The sequence below is a fragment of the Babylonia areolata genome, chromosome 25 (assembly GCF_041734735.1).
Source record: "Babylonia areolata isolate BAREFJ2019XMU chromosome 25, ASM4173473v1, whole genome shotgun sequence".
Taxonomy (NCBI): Eukaryota; Metazoa; Mollusca; class Gastropoda; order Neogastropoda; family Buccinidae; genus Babylonia; species Babylonia areolata.
Genome location: NC_134900.1, coordinates 39,599,772 through 39,623,558, shown reverse-complemented (window position 1 = coordinate 39,623,558; position 23,787 = coordinate 39,599,772). Strand labels below are relative to the sequence as shown.

The following is a 23,787-nucleotide window of genomic DNA, read 5'->3' as shown; positions in this document are numbered from 1 at the left end:
ACCAAAACCACTGGTGTTTTTCACTGCTGTGCCCTGAGTGATGACCAAAACCACTGGTGTTTTTCACTGCTGTGCCCTGAGTGATGACCAAAACCACTGGTGTTTTTCACTGTTGTGCCCTGAGTGATGACCAAAACCACTGGTGTTTTTCACTGCTGTGCCCTGAGTGATGACCAAAACCACTGGTGTTTTTCACTGCTGTGCCCTGAGTGATGACCAAAACCACTGGTGTTTTTCACTGTTGTGCCCTGAGTGATGACCAAAACCACTGGTGTTTTTCACTGCTGTGCCCTGAGTGATGACCAAAACCACTGGTGTTTTTCACTGCTGTGCCCTGAATGATGACCAAAACCACTGATGTCCAAAACCACTGGTGTTTTTCACTGCTGTGCCCTGAGTGATGACCAAAACCACTGGTGTTTTTCACTGCTGTGCCCTGAGTGATGACCAAAACCACTGGTGTTTTTCACTTTGCTGTTTTCGTCATTTCCTGTTTGGTTTTTCAACAAAGAAAGCCAAAACAACCTTGGTCATTTTTTAACACTTTAGATGACTTTAAAATGGCAAGTTATTTTTTCAAAATTTTCTAAAACTTTCAAAACCTATAAGAACCCTTGACTTAAAAGATGCTTTAAAACATGTCTTGGTGTCAAGTCTTAGAATGAGATAAAAATAAAATTATTATTAAAAAAAAAAAAAAAATATATATATATATATATATATATATATATATATATATATATATATATCACTATCAAATATTCAACTTTAGTATAAATTAAATTGTGTGTCTCACTGCAACCTGTGTCTGTCAGAACAGTCCAGCAGACATGACGGTGTGCAGTGACAGTGGTTCCTGTTCCTCCCATCCCGAAAAAGACTGCAGTCACTGCTCATGCACCTCGGACACAGGGAGGGTTCCACTCCACAACCATCACTTACTTTCACATGAAGTCACCCACATAATGTAATCACTTTCTTCTGCTCTCAGCACTGTAACATGTGCATTACCGTAACTCTGGTTGCTACACATCACAACAGACATAATCAAGTTTACAGTGTCACAGGAGTTCATATTCCTCCCATCCCAAAAAAGACTGCAGTCACTTGTCCTGAACCTTGGACACATGGAGAACTGACACACATCACATGGCACACAGTACACATCATCCTGACACACTCCATCAGGAGGGAATAGGACTGACACACATCACATGGCACACAGTACACATCACCCTGACACACTCCATTAGGAGGGAATAGGACTGACACACATCACATGGCACACAGTACACATCATCCTGACACACTCCATCAGGAGGGAATAGGACTGACACACATCACATGGCACACAGTACACATCATCCTGACACACTCCATCAGGAGGGAATAGGATTGACACACATCACATGGCACACAGTACACGTCACCCTGACACACTCCATTAGGAGGGAATAGGACTGACACACATCACATGGCACACAGTACACATCATCCTGACACACTCCATTAGGAGGGAATAGGATTGACACACATCACATGGCACACAGTACACATCATCCTGACACACTCCATTAGGAGGGAATAGGACTGACACACATCACATGGCACACAGTACACATCATCCTGACACACTCCATCAGGAGGGAATAGAACTGACACACATCACATGGCACACAGTACACATCATCCTGACACACTCCATTAGGAGGGAATAGGATTGACACACATCACATGGCACACAGTACACATCATCCTGACACACTCCATCAGGAGGGAATAGGACTGACACACATCACATGGCACACAGTACACATCATCCTGACACACTCCATCAGGAGGGAATAGAACTGACACACATCACATGGCACACAGTACACATCATCCTGACACACTCCATTAGGAGGGAATAGGATTGACACACATCACATGGCACACAGTACACATCATCCTGACACACTCCATTAGGAGGGAATAGGACTGACACACATCACATGGCACACAGTACACATCATCCTGACACACTCCATCAGGAGGGAATAGGACTGACACACATCACATGGCACACAGTACACATCATCCTGACACACTTCATCAGGAGGGAATAGGACTGACACACATCACATGCATGGCACACAGTACACATCATCCTGACACACTCCATTAGGAGGGAATAGGACTGACACACATCACATGGCACACAGTACACATCATCCTGACACACTCCATCAGGAGGGAATAGGATTGACACACATCACATGGCACACAGTACACATCATCCTGACACACTCTATTAGGAGGGAATAGGACTGACACACATCACATGGCACACAGTACACATCATCCTGACACACTCCATTAGGAGGGAATAGGACTGACACACATCACATGGCACACAGTACACATCATCCTGACACACTCTATTAGGAGGGAATAGGACTGACACACATCACATGGCACACAGTACACATCATCCTGACACACTCCATTAGGAGGGAATAGGACTGACACACATCACATGGCACACAGTACACATCATCCTGACACACTCCATTAGGAGGGAATAGGACTGACACACATCACATGGCACACAGTACACATCATCCTGACACACTCTATTAGGAGGGAATAGGACTGACACACATCACATGGCACACAGTACACATCATCCTGACACACTCCATTAGGAGGGAATAGGACTGACACACATCACATGGCACACAGTACACATCATCCTGACACACTCCATCAGGAGGGAATAGGACTGACACACATCACATGGCACACAGTACACATCATCCTGACACACTCCATTAGGAGGGAATAGGACTGACACACATCACATGGCACACAGTACACATCATCCTGACACACTCCATTAGGAGGGAATAGGACTGACACACATCACATGGCACACAGTACACATCATCCTGACACACTCCATTAGGAGGGAATAGGACTGACACACATCACATGGCACACAGTACACATCACCCTGACACACTCCATCAGGAGGGAATAGGACTGACACACATCACATGGCACACAGTACACATCATCCTGATACACTTCATCAGGAGGGAATAAGATTGACACACATCACATGGCACACAGTACACATCATCCTGATACACTTCATCAGGAGGGAATAGGATTGACACACATCACATGGCACACAGTACACATCATCCTGATACACTCCATCAGGAGGGAATAGGATTGACACACATCACATGGCACACAGTACACATCATCCTGACACACTCCATCAGGAGGGAATAGGATAGACACACATCACATGGCACACAGTACACATCATCCTGACACACTCCATCAGGAGGGAATAGGATTGACACACATCACATGGCACACACAGTACACATCATCCTGACACACTCCATCAGGAGGGAATAGGATTGACACACATCACATGGCACACAGTACACATCATCCTGATACACTCCATCAGGAGGGAATAGGATTGACACACATCACATGGCACACAGTACACATCATCCTGACACACTCCATCAGGAGGGAATAGGATTGACACACATCACATGGCACACAGTACACATCATCCTGACACACTCCATCAGGAGGGAATAGGATTGACACACATCACATGGCACACAGTACACATCATCCTGATACACTTCATCAGGAGGGAATAGGATTGACACACATCACATGGCACACACAGTACACGTCACCCTGACACACTCCATCAGGAGGGAATAGGATTGACACACATCACATGGCACACAGTACACATATTCCTGACACACTCCATCAGGAGGGAATAGGATTGACACACATCACATGGCACACAGTACACATCATCCTGATACACTTCATCAGGAGGGAATAGGATTGACACACATCACATGGCACACACAGTACACGTCACCCTGACACACTCCATCAGGAGGGAATAGGATTGACACACATCACATGGCACACAGTACACATATTCCTGACACACTCCATCAGGAGGGAATAGGATTGACACACATCACATGGCACACAGTACACATCATCCTGACACACTCCATCAGGAGGGAATAGGATTGACACACATCACATGGCACACAGTACACATCATCCTGACACACTCCATCAGGAGGGAATAGGATTGACACACATCACATGGCATACAGTACACATCATCCTGACACACTTCATCAGGAGGGAATAGGATTGACACACATCACATGGCACACACAGTACACATCATCCTGACACACTTCATCAGGAGGGAATAGGATTGACACACATCACATGGCACACAGTACACATCATCCTGACACACTCCATCAGGAGGGAATAGGATTGACACACATCACATGGCACACAGTACACATATTCCTGATACACTCCATCAGGAGGGAATAGGATTGACACACATCACATGGCACACAGTACACATCATCCTGACACACTCCATCAGGAGGGAATAGGATTGACACACATCACATGGCACACAGTACACATCATCCTGACACACTCCATCAGGAGGGAATAGGATTGACACACATCACATGGCATACAGTACACATCATCCTGACACACTTCATCAGGAGGGAATAGGATTGACACATATCACATGGCACACAGTACACATCATCCTGACACACTCCATCAGGAGGGAATAGGATTGACACACATCACATGGCACACAGTACACATCATCCTGATACACTCCAACAGGAGGGAATAGGATTGACACACATCACATGGCACACAGTACACATATTCCTGATACACTCCATCAGGAGGGAATAGGATTGACACACATCACATGGCACACAGTACACATCATCCTGACACACTCCATCAGGAGGGAATAGGATTGACACACATCACATGGCACACAGTACACATCATCCTGACACACTCCATCAGGAGGGAATAGGATTGACACACATCACATGGCATACAGTACACATCATCCTGACACACTTCATCAGGAGGGAATAGGATTGACACATATCACATGGCACACAGTACACATCATCCTGACACACTCCATCAGGAGGGAATAGGATTGACACACATCACATGGCACACAGTACACATCATCCTGATACACTCCATCAGGAGGGAATAGGATTGACACACATCACATGGCACACAGTACACATATTCCTGACACACTTCATCAGGAGGGAATAGGACTGACACATATCACATGGCACACAGTACACATCATCCTGACACACTCCATCAGGAGGGAATAGGATTGACACACATCACATGGCACACAGTACACATCATCCTGACACACTCCATCAGGAGGGAATAGGATTGACACACATCACATGGCACACAGTACACATCATCCTGATACACTCCATCAGGAGGGAATAGGATTGACACACATCACATGGCACACAGTACACATATTCCTGACACACTTCATCAGGAGGGAATAGGACTGACACATATCACATGGCACACAGTACACATCATCCTGACACACTCCATCAGGAGGGAATAGGATTGACACACATCACATGGCACACAGTACACATCATCCTGATACACTCCATCAGGAGGGGAAAACAGGTCATCCAGAAAAATCAACTTCAATGTCATTACAACTATGTGTTGCACATGCAATGATAATTTTCTTCAATTTTTCTTCACTTCTCTCTGCACTGTAACATGTATGTAACAGTAACACTGGCTGTTACACGTCACAATAGACATGACCAAGGTGCACAGTGACATAGCACATCATCTCCCTGTGAATGAACCTGGTCATGCACTGAGGATTATCCCAGCAAAACTCCAGTCACACAGGAATATCCCAGCAACACAATGCCTATCAAATGCAAGAGAATAAAAAATCAATCTTGACAGACAACTTTTTAACTTGCAACATGTTTTGTTTTTTGCCACTCCAATTTTTGCTTTTATCTGTGACCAGACATTTACATGTATAACTATTTCTACTGACATTTTGGCAGCCATATTCTATATGTTCAAGGTTACGCACGCTGGCTATGTTCACAGTATTTCCACAACCTGCACTAAACATTCAGTGATACTGATTACCGGATAACCTGCATGTTCAATCTTCTGCATGCGTATTCACACAAAGGGGGTTCAGGCACTAGCAGGCCTGCACATCAGCTGACCTGGGAGATGCGAAAATGTCCACAAGACAGGTGTGTTTCACTATGCCTCAGCTGACCCGGGAGATGAGAAAATGTCCACAAGACAGGTGTGTTTCACTATGCCTCAGCTGACCTTGGAAATCAGAAAATGTCCACAAGACAGGTGTGTTTCACTATGCCTCAGCTGACCTGGGAGATCAGAAAATGTCCACAAGACAGGTGTGTTTCACTATGCCTCAGCTGACCTGGGAGATCAGAAAATGTCCACAAGACAGGTGTGTTTCACTATGCCTCAGCTGACCTGGGAGATCAGAAAATGTCCACAAGACAGGTGTGTTTCACTATGCCTCAGCTGACCTGGGAGATCAGAAAATGTCCACAAGACAGGTGTGTTTCACTATGCCTCAGCTGACCTGGGAAATCAGAAAATGTCCACAAGACAGGTGTGTTTCACTATGCCTCAGCTGACCTGGGAGATCAGAAAATGTCCACAAGACAGGTGTGTTTCACTATGCCTCAGCTGACCTGGGAAATCAGAAAATGTCCACAAGACAGATGTGTTTCACTATGCCTCAGCTGACCTGGGAAATCAGAAAATGTCCACAAGACAGGTGTGTTTCACTATGCCTCAGCTGACCTGGGAAATCAGAAAATGTCCACAAGACAGGTGTGTTTCACTATGCCTCAGCTGACCCGGGAGATCAGAAAATGTCCACAAGACAGGTGTGTTTCACTATGCCTCAGCTGACCTGGGAGATCAGAAAATGTCCACAAGACAGGTGTGTTTCACTATGCCTCAGCTGACCTGGGAGATCAGAAAATGTCCACAAGACAGGTGTGTTTCACTATGCCTCAGCTGACCCGGGAGATCAGAAAATGTCCACAAGACAGGTGTGTTTCACTATGCCAGTGCTTACCCTCTGCACCTTGGACATCTTGTGCACGGGTTTGGTCCCCGATGGGATGGGAGCCCCCAGGTCAAAGAAGTCACGCAGCATCAAGTTTTCCTGCAACAGTGTGGACACACATCATCCTCAACTCAAGCCACATCAGCCAATCCTGCATTTCTTACCTTTCAAACCTTATTCCAGCCATGAACAGCAGCGTGGGGACATGATACACGGCACAAAGACAACAGGGGAACTGGCCACATCACATTTCCTATTTCCTATTTATTTTGCATATTCCTCTTTATCCGTGTGAATGTAAAAAATGCATACATCTTAGCTATGAGTGATAATTGAATCAAATAGTTCAATGGTAATGTGTGCACTGTATTTTGCATTTTATTCTTTCACATGTAATCTGTTTACCTCCCTTTAGTTTCTGTTCCATGCAGTGTGGATGACTGGACACAGCAGAACATGGGTGGTGTGACCTTTGCTGTGTTGGCCTTGTCTCTACCATCAGTGGGTGGTGTTGGAATGTGGGGTGTGGACACACTTTGTGTTGTTCTGTGTAGCTGATGCATGTGTGGCCTTCATGTCAACTCTTTCTCTCGAAGAGATAAAGGAGTACTGTTGTGTGTTGTACCTTGAGGTGTTAACTCTCTAAGAGATAAAGGAGTACTGTTGCGTGTTGTACCTTGAGGTGTCAACTCTCTAAGAGATAAAGGAGTACTGTTGTGTGTTGTACCTTGAGGTGTCAACTCTCTAAGAGATAAAGGAGTACTGTTGCGTGTTGTACCTTGAGGTGTCAACTCTCTCTCTCTAAGAGATAAAGGAGTACTGTTGTGTGTTGTACCTTGAGGTGTCAACTCTCTAAGAGATAAAGGAGTACTGTTGTGCGTTGTACCTTGAGGTGTCAACTCTCTCTCTAAGAGATAAAGGAGTACTGTTGTGTGTTGTACCTTGAGGTGTCAACTCTCTCTCTAAGAGATAAAGGAGTACTGTTGTGCGTTGTACCTTGAGGTGTCAACTCTCTAAGAGATAAAGGAGTACTGTTGTGCGTTGTACCTTGAGGTGTCAACTCTCTCTCTCTAAGAGATAAAGGAGTACTGTTGTGTGTTGTACCTTGAGGTGTCAACTCTCTCTCTCTAAGAGATAAAGGAGTACTGTTGTGCATTGTACCTTGAGGTGTCAACTCTCTCTAAGAGTTAAAGGAGTACTGTTGTGTGTTGTACCTTGAGGTGTCAACTCTCTCTCTCTAAGAGATAAAGGAGTACTGTTGCGTGTTGTACCTTGAGGTGTCAACTCTTTCTGTCTAAGAGATAAAGGAGTACTGTTGTGTGTTGTACCTTGAGGTGTCAACTCTTTATGTCTAAGAGATAAAGGAGTACTGTTGTGTGTTGTACCTTGAGGTGTCAACTCTTTATGTCTAAGAGATAAAGGAGTACTGTTGTGCGTTGTACCTTGAGGTGTCAACTCTCTCTCTCTAAGAGATAAAGGAGTACTGTTGTGAGTTGTACCTTGAGGTGTCAACTCTCTGTCTCTAGAGATAAAGGAGTACTGTTGTGTGTTGTACCTTGAGGTGTCAACTCTCTCTCTCTAAGAGATAAAGGAGTACTGTTGTGTGTTGTACCTTGAGGTGTCAACTCTCTCTCTCTAGAGATAAAGGAGTACTGTTGCATGTTGTACCTTGAGGTGTCAACTCTCTCTCTCTAAGAGATAAAGGAGTACTGTTGTGTGTTGTACCTTGAGGTGTCAACTCTCTCTCTCTAGAGATAAAGGAGTACTGTTGTGTGTTGTACCTTGAGGTGTCAACTCTCTCTAAGAGTTAAAAGGAGTACTGTTGTGTGTTGTACCTTGAGGTGTCAACTCTCTCTCTCTAGAGATAAAGGAGTACTGTTGCATGTTGTACCTTGAGGTGTCAACTCTCTCTCTCTAGAGATAAAGGAGTACTGTTGCATGTTGTACCTTGAGGTGTCAACTCTCTCTAAGAGATAAAGGAGTACTGTTGCGTGTTGTACCTTGAGGTGTCATCTCTCTCTCTAAGAGATAAAGGAGTACTGTTGCGTGTTGTACCTTGAGGTGTCAACTCTCTGTCTCTAGAGATAAAGGAGTACTGTTGCATGTTGTACCTTGAGGTGTCAACTCTCTCTCTAAGAGATAAAGGAGTACTGTTGCGTGTTGTACCTTGAGGTGTCAACTCTCTCTCTAAGAGATAAAGGAGTACTGTTGTGTGTTGTACCTTGAGGTGTTAACTCTCTAAGAGATAAAGGAGTACTGTTGCGTGTTGTACCTTGAGGTGTTAACTCTCTAAGAGATAAAGGAGTACTGTTGCGTGTTGTACCTTGAGGTGTTAACTCTCTAAGAGATAAAGGAGTACTGTTGCGTGTTGTACCTTGAGGTGTCAACTCTCTAAGAGATAAAGGAGTACTGTTGTGTGTTGTACCTTGAGGTGTCAACTCTCTAAGAGATAAAGGAGTACTGTTGCGTGTTGTACCTTGAGGTGTCAACTCTCTCTCTCTAAGAGATAAAGGAGTACTGTTGTGTGTTGTACCTTGAGGTGTCAACTCTCTAAGAGATAAAGGAGTACTGTTGTGCGTTGTACCTTGAGGTGTCAACTCTCTCTCTAAGAGATAAAGGAGTACTGTTGTGTGTTGTACCTTGAGGTGTCAACTCTCTAAGAGATAAAGGAGTACTGTTGTGCGTTGTACCTTGAGGTGTCAACTCTCTCTAAGAGATAAAGGAGTACTGTTGTGTGTTGTACCTTGAGGTGTCAACTCTCTCTCTCTAAGAGATAAAGGAGTACTGTTGTGCATTGTACCTTGAGGTGTCAACTCTCTCTAAGAGTTAAAGGAGTACTGTTGTGTGTTGTACCTTGAGGTGTCAACTCACTCTCTCTAAGAGATAAAGGAGTACTGTTGCGTGTTGTACCTTGAGGTGTCAACTCTTTCTGTCTAAGAGATAAAGGAGTACTGTTGTGTGTTGTACCTTGAGGTGTCAACTCTCTCTCTCTAAGAGATAAAGGAGTACTGTTGCATGTTGTACCTTGAGGTGTCAACTCACTCGCTCTAAGAGATAAAGGAGTACTGTTGTGTGTTGTACCTTGAGGTGTCAACTCTTTATGTCTAAGAGATAAAGGAGTACTGTTGTGTGTTGTACCTTGAGGTGTCAACTCTTTCTGTCTAAGAGATAAAGGAGTACTGTTGTGTGTTGTACCTTGAGGTGTCAACTCTCTCTCTCTAAGAGATAAAGGAGTACTGTTGCATGTTGTACCTTGAGGTGTCAACTCTCTCTCTCTAAGAGATAAAGGAGTACTGTTGTGTGTTGTACCTTGAGGTGTCAACTCTCTCTCTCTAGAGATAAAGGAGTACTGTTGTGTGTTGTACCTTGAGGTGTCAACTCTCTCTAAGAGTTAAAGGAGTACTGTTGTGTGTTGTACCTTGAGATGTCAACTCTCTCTCTCTAGAGATAAAGGAGTACTGTTGCATGTTGTACCTTGAGGTGTCAACTCTCTCTCTCTAGAGATAAAGGAGTACTGTTGCATGTTGTACCTTGAGGTGTCAACTCTCTCTAAGAGATAAAGGAGTACTGTTGCGTGTTGTACCTTGAGGTGTCATCTCTCTCTCTAAGAGATAAAGGAATACTGTTGCGTGTTGTACCTTGAGGTGTCAACTCTCTGTCTCTAGAGATAAAGGAGTACTGTTGCATGTTGTACCTTGAGGTGTCAACTCTCTCTCTAAGAGATAAAGGAGTACTGTTGCGTGTTGTACCTTGAGGTGTCAACTCTCTCTCTAAGAGATAAAGGAGTACTGTTGTGTGTTGTACCTTGAGGTGTTAACTCTCTAAGAGATAAAGGAGTACTGTTGCGTGTTGTACCTTGAGGTGTTAACTCTCTAAGAGATAAAGGAGTACTGTTGCGTGTTGTACCTTGAGGTGTTAACTCTCTAAGAGATAAAGGAGTACTGTTGCGTGTTGTACCTTGAGGTGTCAACTCTCTAAGAGATAAAGGAGTACTGTTGTGTGTTGTACCTTGAGGTGTCAACTCTCTAAGAGATAAAGGAGTACTGTTGCGTGTTGTACCTTGAGGTGTCAACTCTCTCTCTCTAAGAGATAAAGGAGTACTGTTGTGTGTTGTACCTTGAGGTGTCAACTCTCTAAGAGATAAAGGAGTACTGTTGTGCGTTGTACCTTGAGGTGTCAACTCTCTCTCTAAGAGATAAAGGAGTACTGTTGTGTGTTGTACCTTGAGGTGTCAACTCTCTAAGAGATAAAGGAGTACTGTTGTGCGTTGTACCTTGAGGTGTCAACTCTCTCTAAGAGATAAAGGAGTACTGTTGTGTGTTGTACCTTGAGGTGTCAACTCTCTCTCTCTAAGAGATAAAGGAGTACTGTTGTGCATTGTACCTTGAGGTGTCAACTCTCTCTAAGAGATAAAGGAGTACTGTTGTGTGTTGTACCTTGAGGTGTCAACTCACTCTCTCTAAGAGATAAAGGAGTACTGTTGTGTGTTGTACCTTGAGGTGTCAACTCTTTCTGTCTAAGAGATAAAGGAGTACTGTTGTGTGTTGTACCTTGAGGTGTCAACTCTTTATGTCTAAGAGATAAAGGAGTACTGTTGTGTGTTGTACCTTGAGGTGTCAACTCTTTCTGTCTAAGAGATAAAGGAGTACTGTTGTGTGTTGTACCTTGAGGTGTCAACTCTCTCTCTCTAAGAGATAAAGGAGTACTGTTGCATGTTGTACCTTGAGGTGTCAACTCTCTCTCTCTAAGAGATAAAGGAGTACTGTTGTGTGTTGTACCTTGAGGTGTCAACTCTCTCTCTCTAGAGATAAAGGAGTACTGTTGTGTGTTGTACCTTGAGGTGTCAACTCTCTCTAAGAGTTAAAGGAGTACTGTTGTGTGTTGTACCTTGAGATGTCAACTCTCTCTCTCTAGAGATAAAGGAGTACTGTTGCATGTTGTACCTTGAGGTGTCAACTCTCTCTCTCTAAGAGATAAAGGAGTACTGTTGTGTGTTGTACCTTGAGGTGTCAACTCTCTCTCTAAGAGATAAAGGAATACTGTTGCGTGTTGTACCTTGAGGTGTCAACTCTCTGTCTCTAGAGATAAAGGAGTACTGTTGCGTGTTGTACCTTGAGGTGTCAACTCTCTGTCTCTAGAGATAAAGGAGTACTGTTGCATGTTGTACCTTGAGGTGTCAACTCTCTCTCTAAGAGATAAAGGAGTACTGTTGCGTGTTGTACCTTGAGGTGTCAACTCTCTCTCTAAGAGATAAAGGAGTACTGTTGTGTGTTGTACCTTGAGGTGTCAACTCTCTCTCTAAGAGATAAAGGAGTACTGTTGCATGTTGTACCTTGAGGTGTCAACTCTCTCTCTAAGAGATAAAGGAGTACTGTTGCGTGTTGTACCTTGAAGTGTCAACTCTCTCTCTAAGAGATAAAGGAGTACTGTTGCATGTTGTACCTTGAAGTGTCAACTCTCTAAGAGATAAAGGAGTACTGTTGTGCGTTGTACCTTGAGGTGTCAACTCTCTCTCTAAGAGATAAAGGAGTACTGTTGCATGTTGTACCTTGAAGTGTCAACTCTCTAAGAGATAAAGGAGTACTGTTGCGTGTTGTACCTTGAGGTGTCAACTCTCTCTAAGAGATAAAGGAGTACTGTTGTGTGTTGTACCTTGAGGTGTCAACTCTCTAAGAGATAAAGGAGTACTGTTGCATGTTGTACCTTGAGGTGTCAACTCTCTCTCTCTAAGAGATAAAGGAGTACTGTTGCGTGTTGTACCTTGAGGTGTCAACTCTCTCTCTCTAAGAGATAAAGGAGTACTGTTGTGTGTTGTACCTTGAGGTGTCATCTCTCTCTCTAAGAGATAAAGGAATACTGTTGCGTGTTGTACCTTGAGGTGTCAACTCTCTGTCTCTAGAGATAAAGGAGTACTGTTGCGTGTTGTACCTTGAGGTGTCAACTCTCTCTCTCTAAGAGATAAAGGAGTACTGTTGTGTGTTGTACCTTGAGGTGTCAACTCTCTCTCTCTAAGAGATAAAGGAGTACTGTTGCGTGTTGTACCTTGAGGTGTCAACTCTCTCTAAGAGATAAAGGAGTACTGTTGCGTGTTGTACCTTGAGGTGTCAACTCTCTGTCTAAGAGATAAAGGAATACTGTTGCGTGTTGTACCTTGAGGTGTCAACTCTTTCTGTCTAAGAGATAAAGGAGTACTGTTGCGTGTTGTACCTTGAGGTGTCAACTCTCTCTAAGAGATAAAGGAGTACTGTTGCGTGTTGTACCTTGAGGTGTCAACTCTCTCTAAGAGATAAAGGAGTACTGTTGCGTGTTGTACCTTGAGGTGTCAACTCTTTCTGTCTAAGAGATAAAGGAGTACTGTTGCGTGTTGTACCTTGAGGTGTCAACTCTCTCTGTCTAAGAGATAAAGGAGTACTGTTGCGTGTTGTACCTTGAGGTGTCAACTCTTTCTGTCTAAGAGATAAAGGAGTACTGTTGCGTGTTGTACCTTGAGGTGTCAACTCTCTCTAAGAGATAAAGGAGTACTGTTGCGTGTTGTACCTTGAGGTGTCAACTCTCTCTAAGAGATAAAGGAGTACTGTTGCGTGTTGTACCTTGAGGTGTCAACTCTTTCTGTCTAAGAGATAAAGGAGTACTGTTGCGTGTTGTACCTTGAGGTGTCAACTCTCTGTCTAAGAGATAAAGGAGTACTGTTGTGTGTTGTACCTTGAGGTGTCAACTCTCTCTAAGAGATAAAGGAGTACTGTTGTGTGTTGTACCTTGAGGTGTCAACTCTTTCTGTCTAAGAGATAAAGGAGTACTGTTGTGTGTTGTACCTTGAGGTGTCAACTCTCTCTAAGAGATAAAGGAGTACTGTTGCGTGTTGTACCTTGAGGTGTCAACTCTTTCTGTCTAAGAGATAAAGGAGTACTGTTGTGTGTTGTACCTTGAGGTGTCAACTCTCTCTAAGAGATAAAGGAGTACTGTTGCGTGTTGTACCTTGAGGTGTCAACTCTTTCTGTCTAAGAGATAAAGGAGTACTGTTGTGTGTTGTACCTTGAGGTGTCAACTCTCTCTGTCTAAGAGATAAAGGAGTACTGTTGCGTGTTGTACCTTGAGGTGTCAACTCTTTCTGTCTAAGAGATAAAGGAGTACTGTTGCGTGTTGTACCTTGAGGTGGACGAAGATACCGGAGTGCAGGGCGCTGCAGAAGGCGTTGTACTGAACCTTGGTGGACCAGTCCTCCAGCATCAGGGTCTCCATGCTGCCCATCTTCACCAACACCTCCTCCACCACCCCATCCTGCACACACACACACACACACACACACACACACACACACACACATGACCTAACCATCCTGAGCAACATTACCTTCATTACACTATCCTCATTTCACACACACACATAAAAGAAGTGTTTCTGCCCCTAAAATCATGTTTAAGATGTTGGACTCTACATCAACCCTGTGCTAACCACTGCTCCTAGTACTGCCTTCAGCATACACCTTTGTTGTGCCTTGTCACATCTTGATACCATAGTGCAGCCCTCAGCATGCACCTTATTGTGCTTTGTCACATCTTGATACCATAGTGCAGCCCTCAACATACACCTTATTGTGCTTTGTCACATCTTGATACCATAGTGCAGCCCTCAGCATACACCTTCATACCATAGTGCAGCCCTCAACATACACCTTATTGTGCTTTGTCACATCTTGATACCATAGTGCAGCCCTCAACATACACCTTATTGTGCTTTGTCACATCTTGATACCATAGTGCAGCCCTCAACATACACCTTATTGTGCTTTGTCACATCTTGATACCATAGTGCAGCCCTCAACATACACCTTATTGTGCTTTGTCACATCTTGATACCATAGTGCAGCCCTCAACATACACCTTATTGTGCTTTGTCACATCTTGATACCATAGTGCAGCCCTCAACATACACCTTATTGTGCTTTGTCACATCTTGATACCATAGTGCAGCCCTCAACATACACCTTCATACCATAGTGCAGTCCTCAGCATGCACCTTATTGTGCTTTGTCACATCTTGATACCATAGTGCAGCCCTCAACATACACCTTCATACCATAGTGCAGTCCTCAGCATGCACCTTATTGTGCTTTGTCACATCTTGATACCATAGTGCAGCCCTCAACATACACCTTATTGTGCTTTGTCACATCTTGATACCATAGTGCAGCCCTCAACATACACCTTCATACCATAGTGCAGCCCTCAACATACACCTTATTGTGCTTTGTCACATCTTGATACCATAGTGCAGCCCTCAACATACACCTTATTGTGCTTTGTCACATCTTGATACCATAGTGCAGCCCTCAACATACACCTTCATACCATAGTGCAGCCCTCAACATACACCTTCATACCATAGTGCAGCCCTCAACATACACCTTCATACCATAGTGCAGCCCTCAACATACACCTTCATACCATAGTGCAGCCCTCAACATACACCTTCATACCATAGTGCAGCCCTCAACATACACCTTATTGTGCTTTGTCACATCTTCATACCATAGTGCAGCCCTCAACATACACCTTATTGTGCTTTGTCACATCTTGATACCATAGTGCAGCCCTCAACATACACCTTTGTTGTGCTTTGTCACATCTTGATACCATAGTGCAGCCCTCAACATACACCTTCATACCATAGTGCAGCCCTCAACATACACCTTATTGTGCTTTGTCACATCTTGATACCATAGTGCAGTCCTCAGCATGCACCTTATTGTGCTTTGTCACATCTTGATACCATAGTGCAGCCCTCAACATACACCTTATTGTGCTTTGTCACATCTTGATACCATAGTGCAGCCCTCAACATACACCTTATTGTGCTTTGTCACATCTTGATACCATAGTGCAGCCCTCAACATACACCTTATTGTGCTTTGTCACATCTTGATACCATAGTGCAGCCCTCAGCATACACCTTATTGTGCTTTGTCACATCTTGATACCATAGTGCAGCCCTCAGCATGCACCTTATTGTGCTTTGTCACATCTTGATACCATAGTGCAGCCCTCAACATACACCTTATTGTGCTTTGTCACATCTTGATACCATAGTGCAGTCCTCAGCATGCACCTTATTGTGCTTTGTCACGTCTTGATACCATAGTGCAGCCCTCAGCATGCACCTTATTGTGCTTTGTCACATCTTGATACCATAGTGCAGCCCTCAGCATGCACCTTATTGTGCTTTGTCACATCTTGATACCATAGTGCAGTCCTCAGCATGCACCTTATTGTGCTTTGTCACGTCTTGATACCATAGGACCAAAAGCTCAGGTACCCACATACCATGTCCCACAATACAGTGTTTCAAAGGACCAACAGCTCAGGTACCCACATACCTTGTCCCACAATGCAACGTTTCAAAGGACCAGAACCCAGGTACTATATAACATGTCCCACAAAACAATGGCTTCAGAACAGCTCAGGTACTATATATAACCATGTCCCACAATACAATGGCTTCAGAACAGCTCAGGTACTATATACCATGTCCCACAATACAATGGCTTCAGAACAGCTCAGGTACTACATACTGTGTCCCACAATACAATGTTTCAAAGGACAGTATAGCTCAGGTACTATATACCATGTCCCACAAGACAATAGCTTCAAAGGACAGAACAGCTCTGGTACTATATACCATGTCCCACCAGACAATAGCTTCAAAGGACAGAACAGCTCAGGTACTACATACCATGTCCCACAATACAATGTTTCAAAGGACAGAACAGCTCTGGTACTATATACCATGTCCCACAATACAATGTTTCAAAGGACAGAATAGCTCTGGTACTATATACCATGTCCCACAATACAATGTTTCAAAGGACAGAACAGCTCTGGTACTATATACCATGTCCCACAATACAATGTTTCAAAGGACAGAACAGCTCTGGTACTATATACCATGTCCCACAATACAATGTTTCAAAGGACAGTATAGCTCTGGTACTATATACCATGTCCCACAATACAATGTTTCAAAGGACAGAATAGCTCAGGTACTATATACCATGTCCCACAATACAATGTTTCAAAGGACAGAACAGCTCTGGTACTATATACCATGTCCCACCAGACAATAGCTTCAAAGGACAGAATAGCTCAGGTACTATACACCATGTCCCACAATACAATGTTTCAAAGGACAGAACAGCTCTGGTACTATATACCATGTCCCACAATACAATGTTTCAAAGGACAGAATAGCTCTGGTACTATATACCATGTCCCACAATACAATGTTTCAAAGGACAGAATAGCTCTGGTACTATATACCATGTCCCACAATACAATGTTTCAAAGGACAGAACAGCTCTGGTACTATATACCATGTCCCACAATACAATGTTTCAAAGGACAGAACAGCTCAGGTACTATATACCATGTCCCACAATACAATGTTTCAAAGGACAGAACAGCTCAGGTACTATATACCATGTCCCACAATACAATGTTTCAAAGGACAGAACAGCTCTGGTACTATATACCATGTCCCACAATACAATGTTTCAAAGGACAGAATAGCTCAGGGACTATATACCATGTCCCACAAGACAATGGCTTCGAAGGACAGAACAGCTCAGGAACTACCATTTCACTAAGCAACCATCAACAACTTTTGGGAAGGGCCACAACTGCTTGAGCAGTTACCAGTTACCATAAACTCTTCAGAATCAGTTCCAAAGCCAAGATCACAAAAGATGCTTTCCACTAAATTTAATCCTATGAATCTGATTATCTCATACATACAACAAAAATGCATGCCACAAGGACCATTAACTGTAATGTTGGATTTTCTTTTTTTGTTTATCAATGATTATTTACTCAATTCAGTGCATGTATGTATGAGTGTATGTGTGTGTGTGTGTGTGTGTGTGTGTGTGTGTGTGTGTGTGTGTGTGTGTGTGTGTGTGTGTGTGCATGCATGTACCCAGTTTCAAATTGTGCATCATGTGGACGATGGCCAAGAGGTAATGCCCTGACTAGGAAGTGGGTATCTGTGGCTTCCAATCCATGTACCTACAGGGATTTTAACTCTTCCCTCCACCAGACCCTGAGTGGTGGTCTGGGTGCTAGTCTTTCAGATAAGGCAATAAACCAAGTCCCATGTGCAGCATTCATATTGTGCATGTAAAGGAACCTGTGGCAACAATCGGGTTGTACATGACAAAATTGTGCAGAAAAAAAATCCACTAATAGCAAACCAAATACACTTGCAGAGAGAAAAAAAAAACATCCAACAAACATTACAGTGGTGCTGCACTTTGGGGGCCATACACTCCAAGGGGACAGAAAAAAACATCCAACATTACAGTGGTGCTGCACTTTGGGGGCCATACACTCCAAGGGGACAGAAAAAAACATCCAACATTACAGTGTGCTGCACTTTGGGGGCCATACACTCCAAGGGGACAGAAAAAAACATCCAACATTACAGTGTGCTGCACTTTGGGGGCCATACACTCCAAGGGGACAGAAAAAAACAACAAACATTACAGTGGTGCTGCACTTTGGGGACCATACACTCCAAGGGGACAGAAAAAAATATCCAACATTACAGTGGTGCTGCACTTTGGGGGCCATACACTCCAAGGGGACAGAAAAAAACATCCAACATTACAGTGGTGCTGCACTTTGGGGGCCATACACTCCCAGGGGACAGAAAAAAACATCCAACATTACAGTGTGCTGCACTTTGGGGGCCATACACTCCAAGGGGACAGAAAAAAACATCCAACATTACAGTGTGCTGCACTTTGGGGGCCATACACTCCAAGGGGACAGAAAAAAACATCCAACATTACAGTGGTGCTGCACTTTGGGGCCATACACTCCCAGGGGACAGAAAAAAACATCCAACATTACAGTGGTGCTGCACTTTGGGGGCCATACACTCCAAGGGGACAGAAAAAAACATCAAACATTACAGTGGTGCTGCACTTTGGGGGCCATACACTCCAAGCGGACAGAAAAAACATCCAACATTACAGTTGTGCTGCACTTTGGGGGCCATACACTCCCAGGGAACACAAGCCTTTATTTCACCTTTTTTCCCCTTTTTTTTGTAAGTTTGTTGGTTTCCTATCAAAGTGTATTTTTCTCATGAATTTGGCCAACCTTATGTTGCCGAGGGGTTGTGTATATTCACTAAGTGCATGCCAGACACAGGACCTGGGTTTATCATCTCACACACCTGACGCATGCAGAGCACCCATCAAGGCCTGGTGGAGAGGGAGAAAATACTGACAACTATCACATTTCATTCCCTGTGCCAACATTCTCTCACTAATGAGGTGGACACGTTACAACACGGCCACCACGCCTCCACATGCCACACACAGCACAGCACAACACAGCATGGAACAGTGCAGCCACACACAGCACAGCACAACACAGCACGGCACAGTGCAGCCACACACAGCACAGCACCGCACAGCACAGCACAACACAGCACAGCACAACACAGCACGGCACAGTGCAGCCACACACAGCACAGCACCGCACAGCACAGCACAACACAGCACAGCACAACACAGCACGGCACAGTGCAGCCACACACAGCACAGCACAGCACAACACAGCACGGCACAGTGCAGCCACACACAGCACAGCACCGCACAGCACAGCACAACACAGCACGGAACAGTGCAGCCACACACAGCACAGCACAACACAGCACGGCACAGTGCAGTGCAGCCACACACAGCACAGCACAACACAGCACGGAACAGTGCAGCCACACACAGCACAGCACGGCACAGTGCAGCCACACACAGCACAGCACAACACAGCACAGCACAGTGCAGCCACACACAGCACAGCACAACACAGCACAGCACAGTGCAGCCACACACAGCACAGCACAACACAGCACGGAACAGTGCAGCCACACACAGCACAGCACAACACAGCACAGCACAGTGCAGCCACACACAGCACAGCACAGCACAACACAGCATGCACAGCACAACACAACACACACAACATAGTACAAAACGCACAGCACAACACAACACAACAAACACAGCACAGCACAGTGCACACAACACAACACACACAGCACAGCACACAACACAGCACAACATAACACACACAGCACACAACACAACACACACAGCACACAACACAACACACACAGCACACAACACAGCACACACAACACCACACGGCACAGATAACATAACACAGCACAGCACAGATAACATAACACAGCACAGCACAGATAACATAACACACCACACAGCACAGCACAGATAACATAACACAGCACAGCACAGATAACATAACATAGCACACACCACACAGCACAGCACAGATAACATAACAGCACAACAATGGATCATCCACCTGGACAGTCTGCAGGATGTCCCTGAAGCGTGCACGTTGCTGACGCAGAGCGTTGCGGGCCTTGTGTTTGGTGCTCTCTGTGGACAGTGTCTTCAGCTGATCACACAGCAAGTCCGTGTCCTCTCGGCTCTCATCAAACCCCTGCCCACACAGCACCTCACATTGTATCATCGTCACACCTCTGCCCACACAGCACCTCACATTGCATCATTGTCACACCTCTGCCCACACAGCACCTCACATTGTATCATTGTCACACCTCTGCCCACACAGCACCTCACATTGTATCATTGTCACACCTCTGCCCACACAGCACCTCACATTGAATCATCGTCACACCATCACCTCACATTGTATCATCGTCACACCATCACAACACAAACCTCTGCCCACACAGCACCTCACATTGAATCATCTTCACACCTCTGCCCACACAGCACCTCACATTGCATCATCGTCACACCATCACAACACAAACCTCTGCCCACACAGCACCTCACATTGCATCATCGTCACACCATCACAACCTCTGCCCACACAGCACCTCACATTGCATCATCGTCACACCATCACAACCTCTGCCCACACAGCACCTCACATTGTATCATCGTCACACCATCACTACACATTGTATCATCGTCACACCATCACCACACATTGTATCATCGTCACACCATCACAACCTCTGCCCACACAGCACCTCACATTGCATCATCGTCACACCATCACAACACAAACCTCTGCCCACACTATCACCACACATTGTATCATCGTCACACCATCACAACACATTGCATCATCGTCACACCATCACAACCTCTGCCCACACAGCACCTCACATTGCATCATCGTCACACCATCACAACCTCTGCCCACACAGCACCTCACATTGCATCATCGTCACACCATCACAACCTCTGCCCACACAGCACCTCACATTGAATCATCGTCACACCATCACAACACAAACCTCTGCCCACACAGCACCTCACATTGAATCATCGTCACACCATCACAACACAAACCTCTGCCCACACAGCACCTCACATTGTATCATCGTCACACCATCACACCATCACAACCTCTGCCCACACAGCACCTCACATTGTATCATCGTCACACCATCACAACACAAACCTCTGCCCACACAGCACCTCACATTGCATCATCGTCACACCATCACAACACAAACCTCTGCCCACACAGCACCTCACATTGCATCATCGTCACACCATCACAACACAAACCTCTGCCCACACAGCACCTCACATTGAATCATCGTCACACCTCTGCCCACACAGCACCTCACATTGTATCATCGTCACACCATCACAACACAAACCTCTGCCCACACTATCACCACACATTGTATCATCGTCACACCATCACAACACATTGTATCATCGTCACACCATCACCACACATTGTATCATCGTCACACCATCACAACCTCTGCCCACACAGCACCTCACATTGTATCATCGTCACACCATCACAACACAAACCTCTGCCCACACTATCACCACACATTGTATCATCGTCACACCATCACAACACATTGTATCATCGTCACACCATCACAACACATTGTATCATCGTCACACCATCACCACACATTGTATCATCGTCACACCATCACAACCTCTGCCCACACAGCACCTCACATTGCATCATCGTCACACCATCACAACACAAACCTCTGCCCACACAGCACCTCACATTGTATCATCGTCACACCATCACAACCTCTGCCCACACAGCACCTCACATTCAATCATCGTCACACCATCACAACACAAACCTCTGCCCACACAGCACCTCACATTGTATCATCGTCACACCATCACAACACAAACCTCTGCCCACACAGCACCTCACATTGTATCATCGTCACACCATCACAACCTCTGCCCACACAGCACCTCACATTGCATCATCGTCACACCATCACAACACAAACCTCTGCCCACACAGCACCTCACATTGTATCATCGTCACACCATCACAACCTCTGCCCACACAGCACCTCACATTGCATCATCGTCACACCATCACAACACAAACCTCTGCCCACACAGCACCTCACATTGCATCATCGTCACACCATCACAACACAAACCTCTGCCCACACAGCACCTCACATTGCATCATCGTCACACCATCACAACACAAACCTCTGCCCACACAGCACCTCACATTGCATCATCGTCACACCATCACAACACAAACCTCTGCCCACACAGCACCTCACATTGTATCATCGTCACACCATCACCTCACATTGTATCATCGTCACACCATCACCTCACATTGTATCATCGTCACACCATCACCACACATTGTATCATCGTCACACCATCACCACACATTGTATCATCGTCACACCATCACCACACATTGTATCATCGTCACACCATCACAACCTCTGCCCACACAGCACCTCACATTGTACATGTACCATCATATCTGACTATGACCACCCCTACCCACAATGCATACTTTTACTGTACCTGTACTCTCTGACACACTCTGGAATCTCTCTCACACAAACATCACATGGTATCACACTCTACGACTGTCCAGACCTCATCAATGTAGCGGTTCAGGTCGAACAGCAGAGCAATGGCCTCTCCTGCAGCGATGCGGAGCTCAGTGTCTGAACTCTGCAACAGATCTCCCAGCAAGCTGATGTGCCTGAAACAGACAACAGTTCAGTGTCTGAACTCTGCAACAGATCTCCCAGCAAACTGATGTGCCTGAAACAGACAACAGTTCAGTGTCTGAACTCGGCAACAGATCTCCCAGCAAGCTGATGTGCCTGAAACAGACAACAGCTCAGTGTCTGAAACAGACAACAGCTCAGTGTCTGAAACAGACAACAGCTCAGTGTCTGAACTCTGCAACAGATCTCTAGCAAACTGATGTGCCTGAAACAGACAACACTCACATCATGAGGGACGGGTAAATACTCTATGCGTGCGTGCATGTAAGCGTGTGAGAGAGAGAGAGAGAGAGAGAGTGTGTGTGTGTGTGTGTGTGTCTCTGTGTGTGTGTCTGTGTGTGTGTGTGTGTATGGTGTGATGTGGTGTGGTGTATGTGTCTCATGCTTGCCTATACATGCAGGAATGTGTCTGGCATGTATATGATTTGGGGGGGGGTTGTTATGGCATTAGTCACAATTTAACACTGTAAACTGTTGGCGTTGTGCCTTACAAGTTACATTTGTCTGACCTGAATGCTTTCCTCACATCTGATGACTGGCATGCACACTGAAAACAAGGAAGGGTGCATGGGTCATTCTTTTTTTCTTTTTTAATTTACTTGTCTCCTGACAAGCATCTGAGTGAGCCAAAAGAAAATGTTCTACCTTTA

The 23,787-nt window shown here is 45.0% G+C and overlaps 1 protein-coding gene across 1 annotated transcript in view; it reads right to left on the bottom strand.

Moving 5' to 3' along the window:
* LOC143299746 (interferon-related developmental regulator 2-like) overlaps nt 1-23,787 on the bottom strand; it is a 48,214-nt gene that overhangs the window by 7,756 nt on the left and 16,671 nt on the right. Inside the window, exons 8-11 of the mRNA XM_076613129.1 lie at nt 23,001-23,109; nt 20,416-20,556; nt 14,177-14,308; nt 7,040-7,129 (exon numbers count right to left, since the gene is read on the bottom strand). Of these exons, the coding sequence (XP_076469244.1) occupies nt 7,040-7,129; nt 14,177-14,308; nt 20,416-20,556; nt 23,001-23,109 (472 nt within the window). The remainder of the gene's footprint in view (nt 1-7,039; nt 7,130-14,176; nt 14,309-20,415; nt 20,557-23,000; nt 23,110-23,787) is intronic.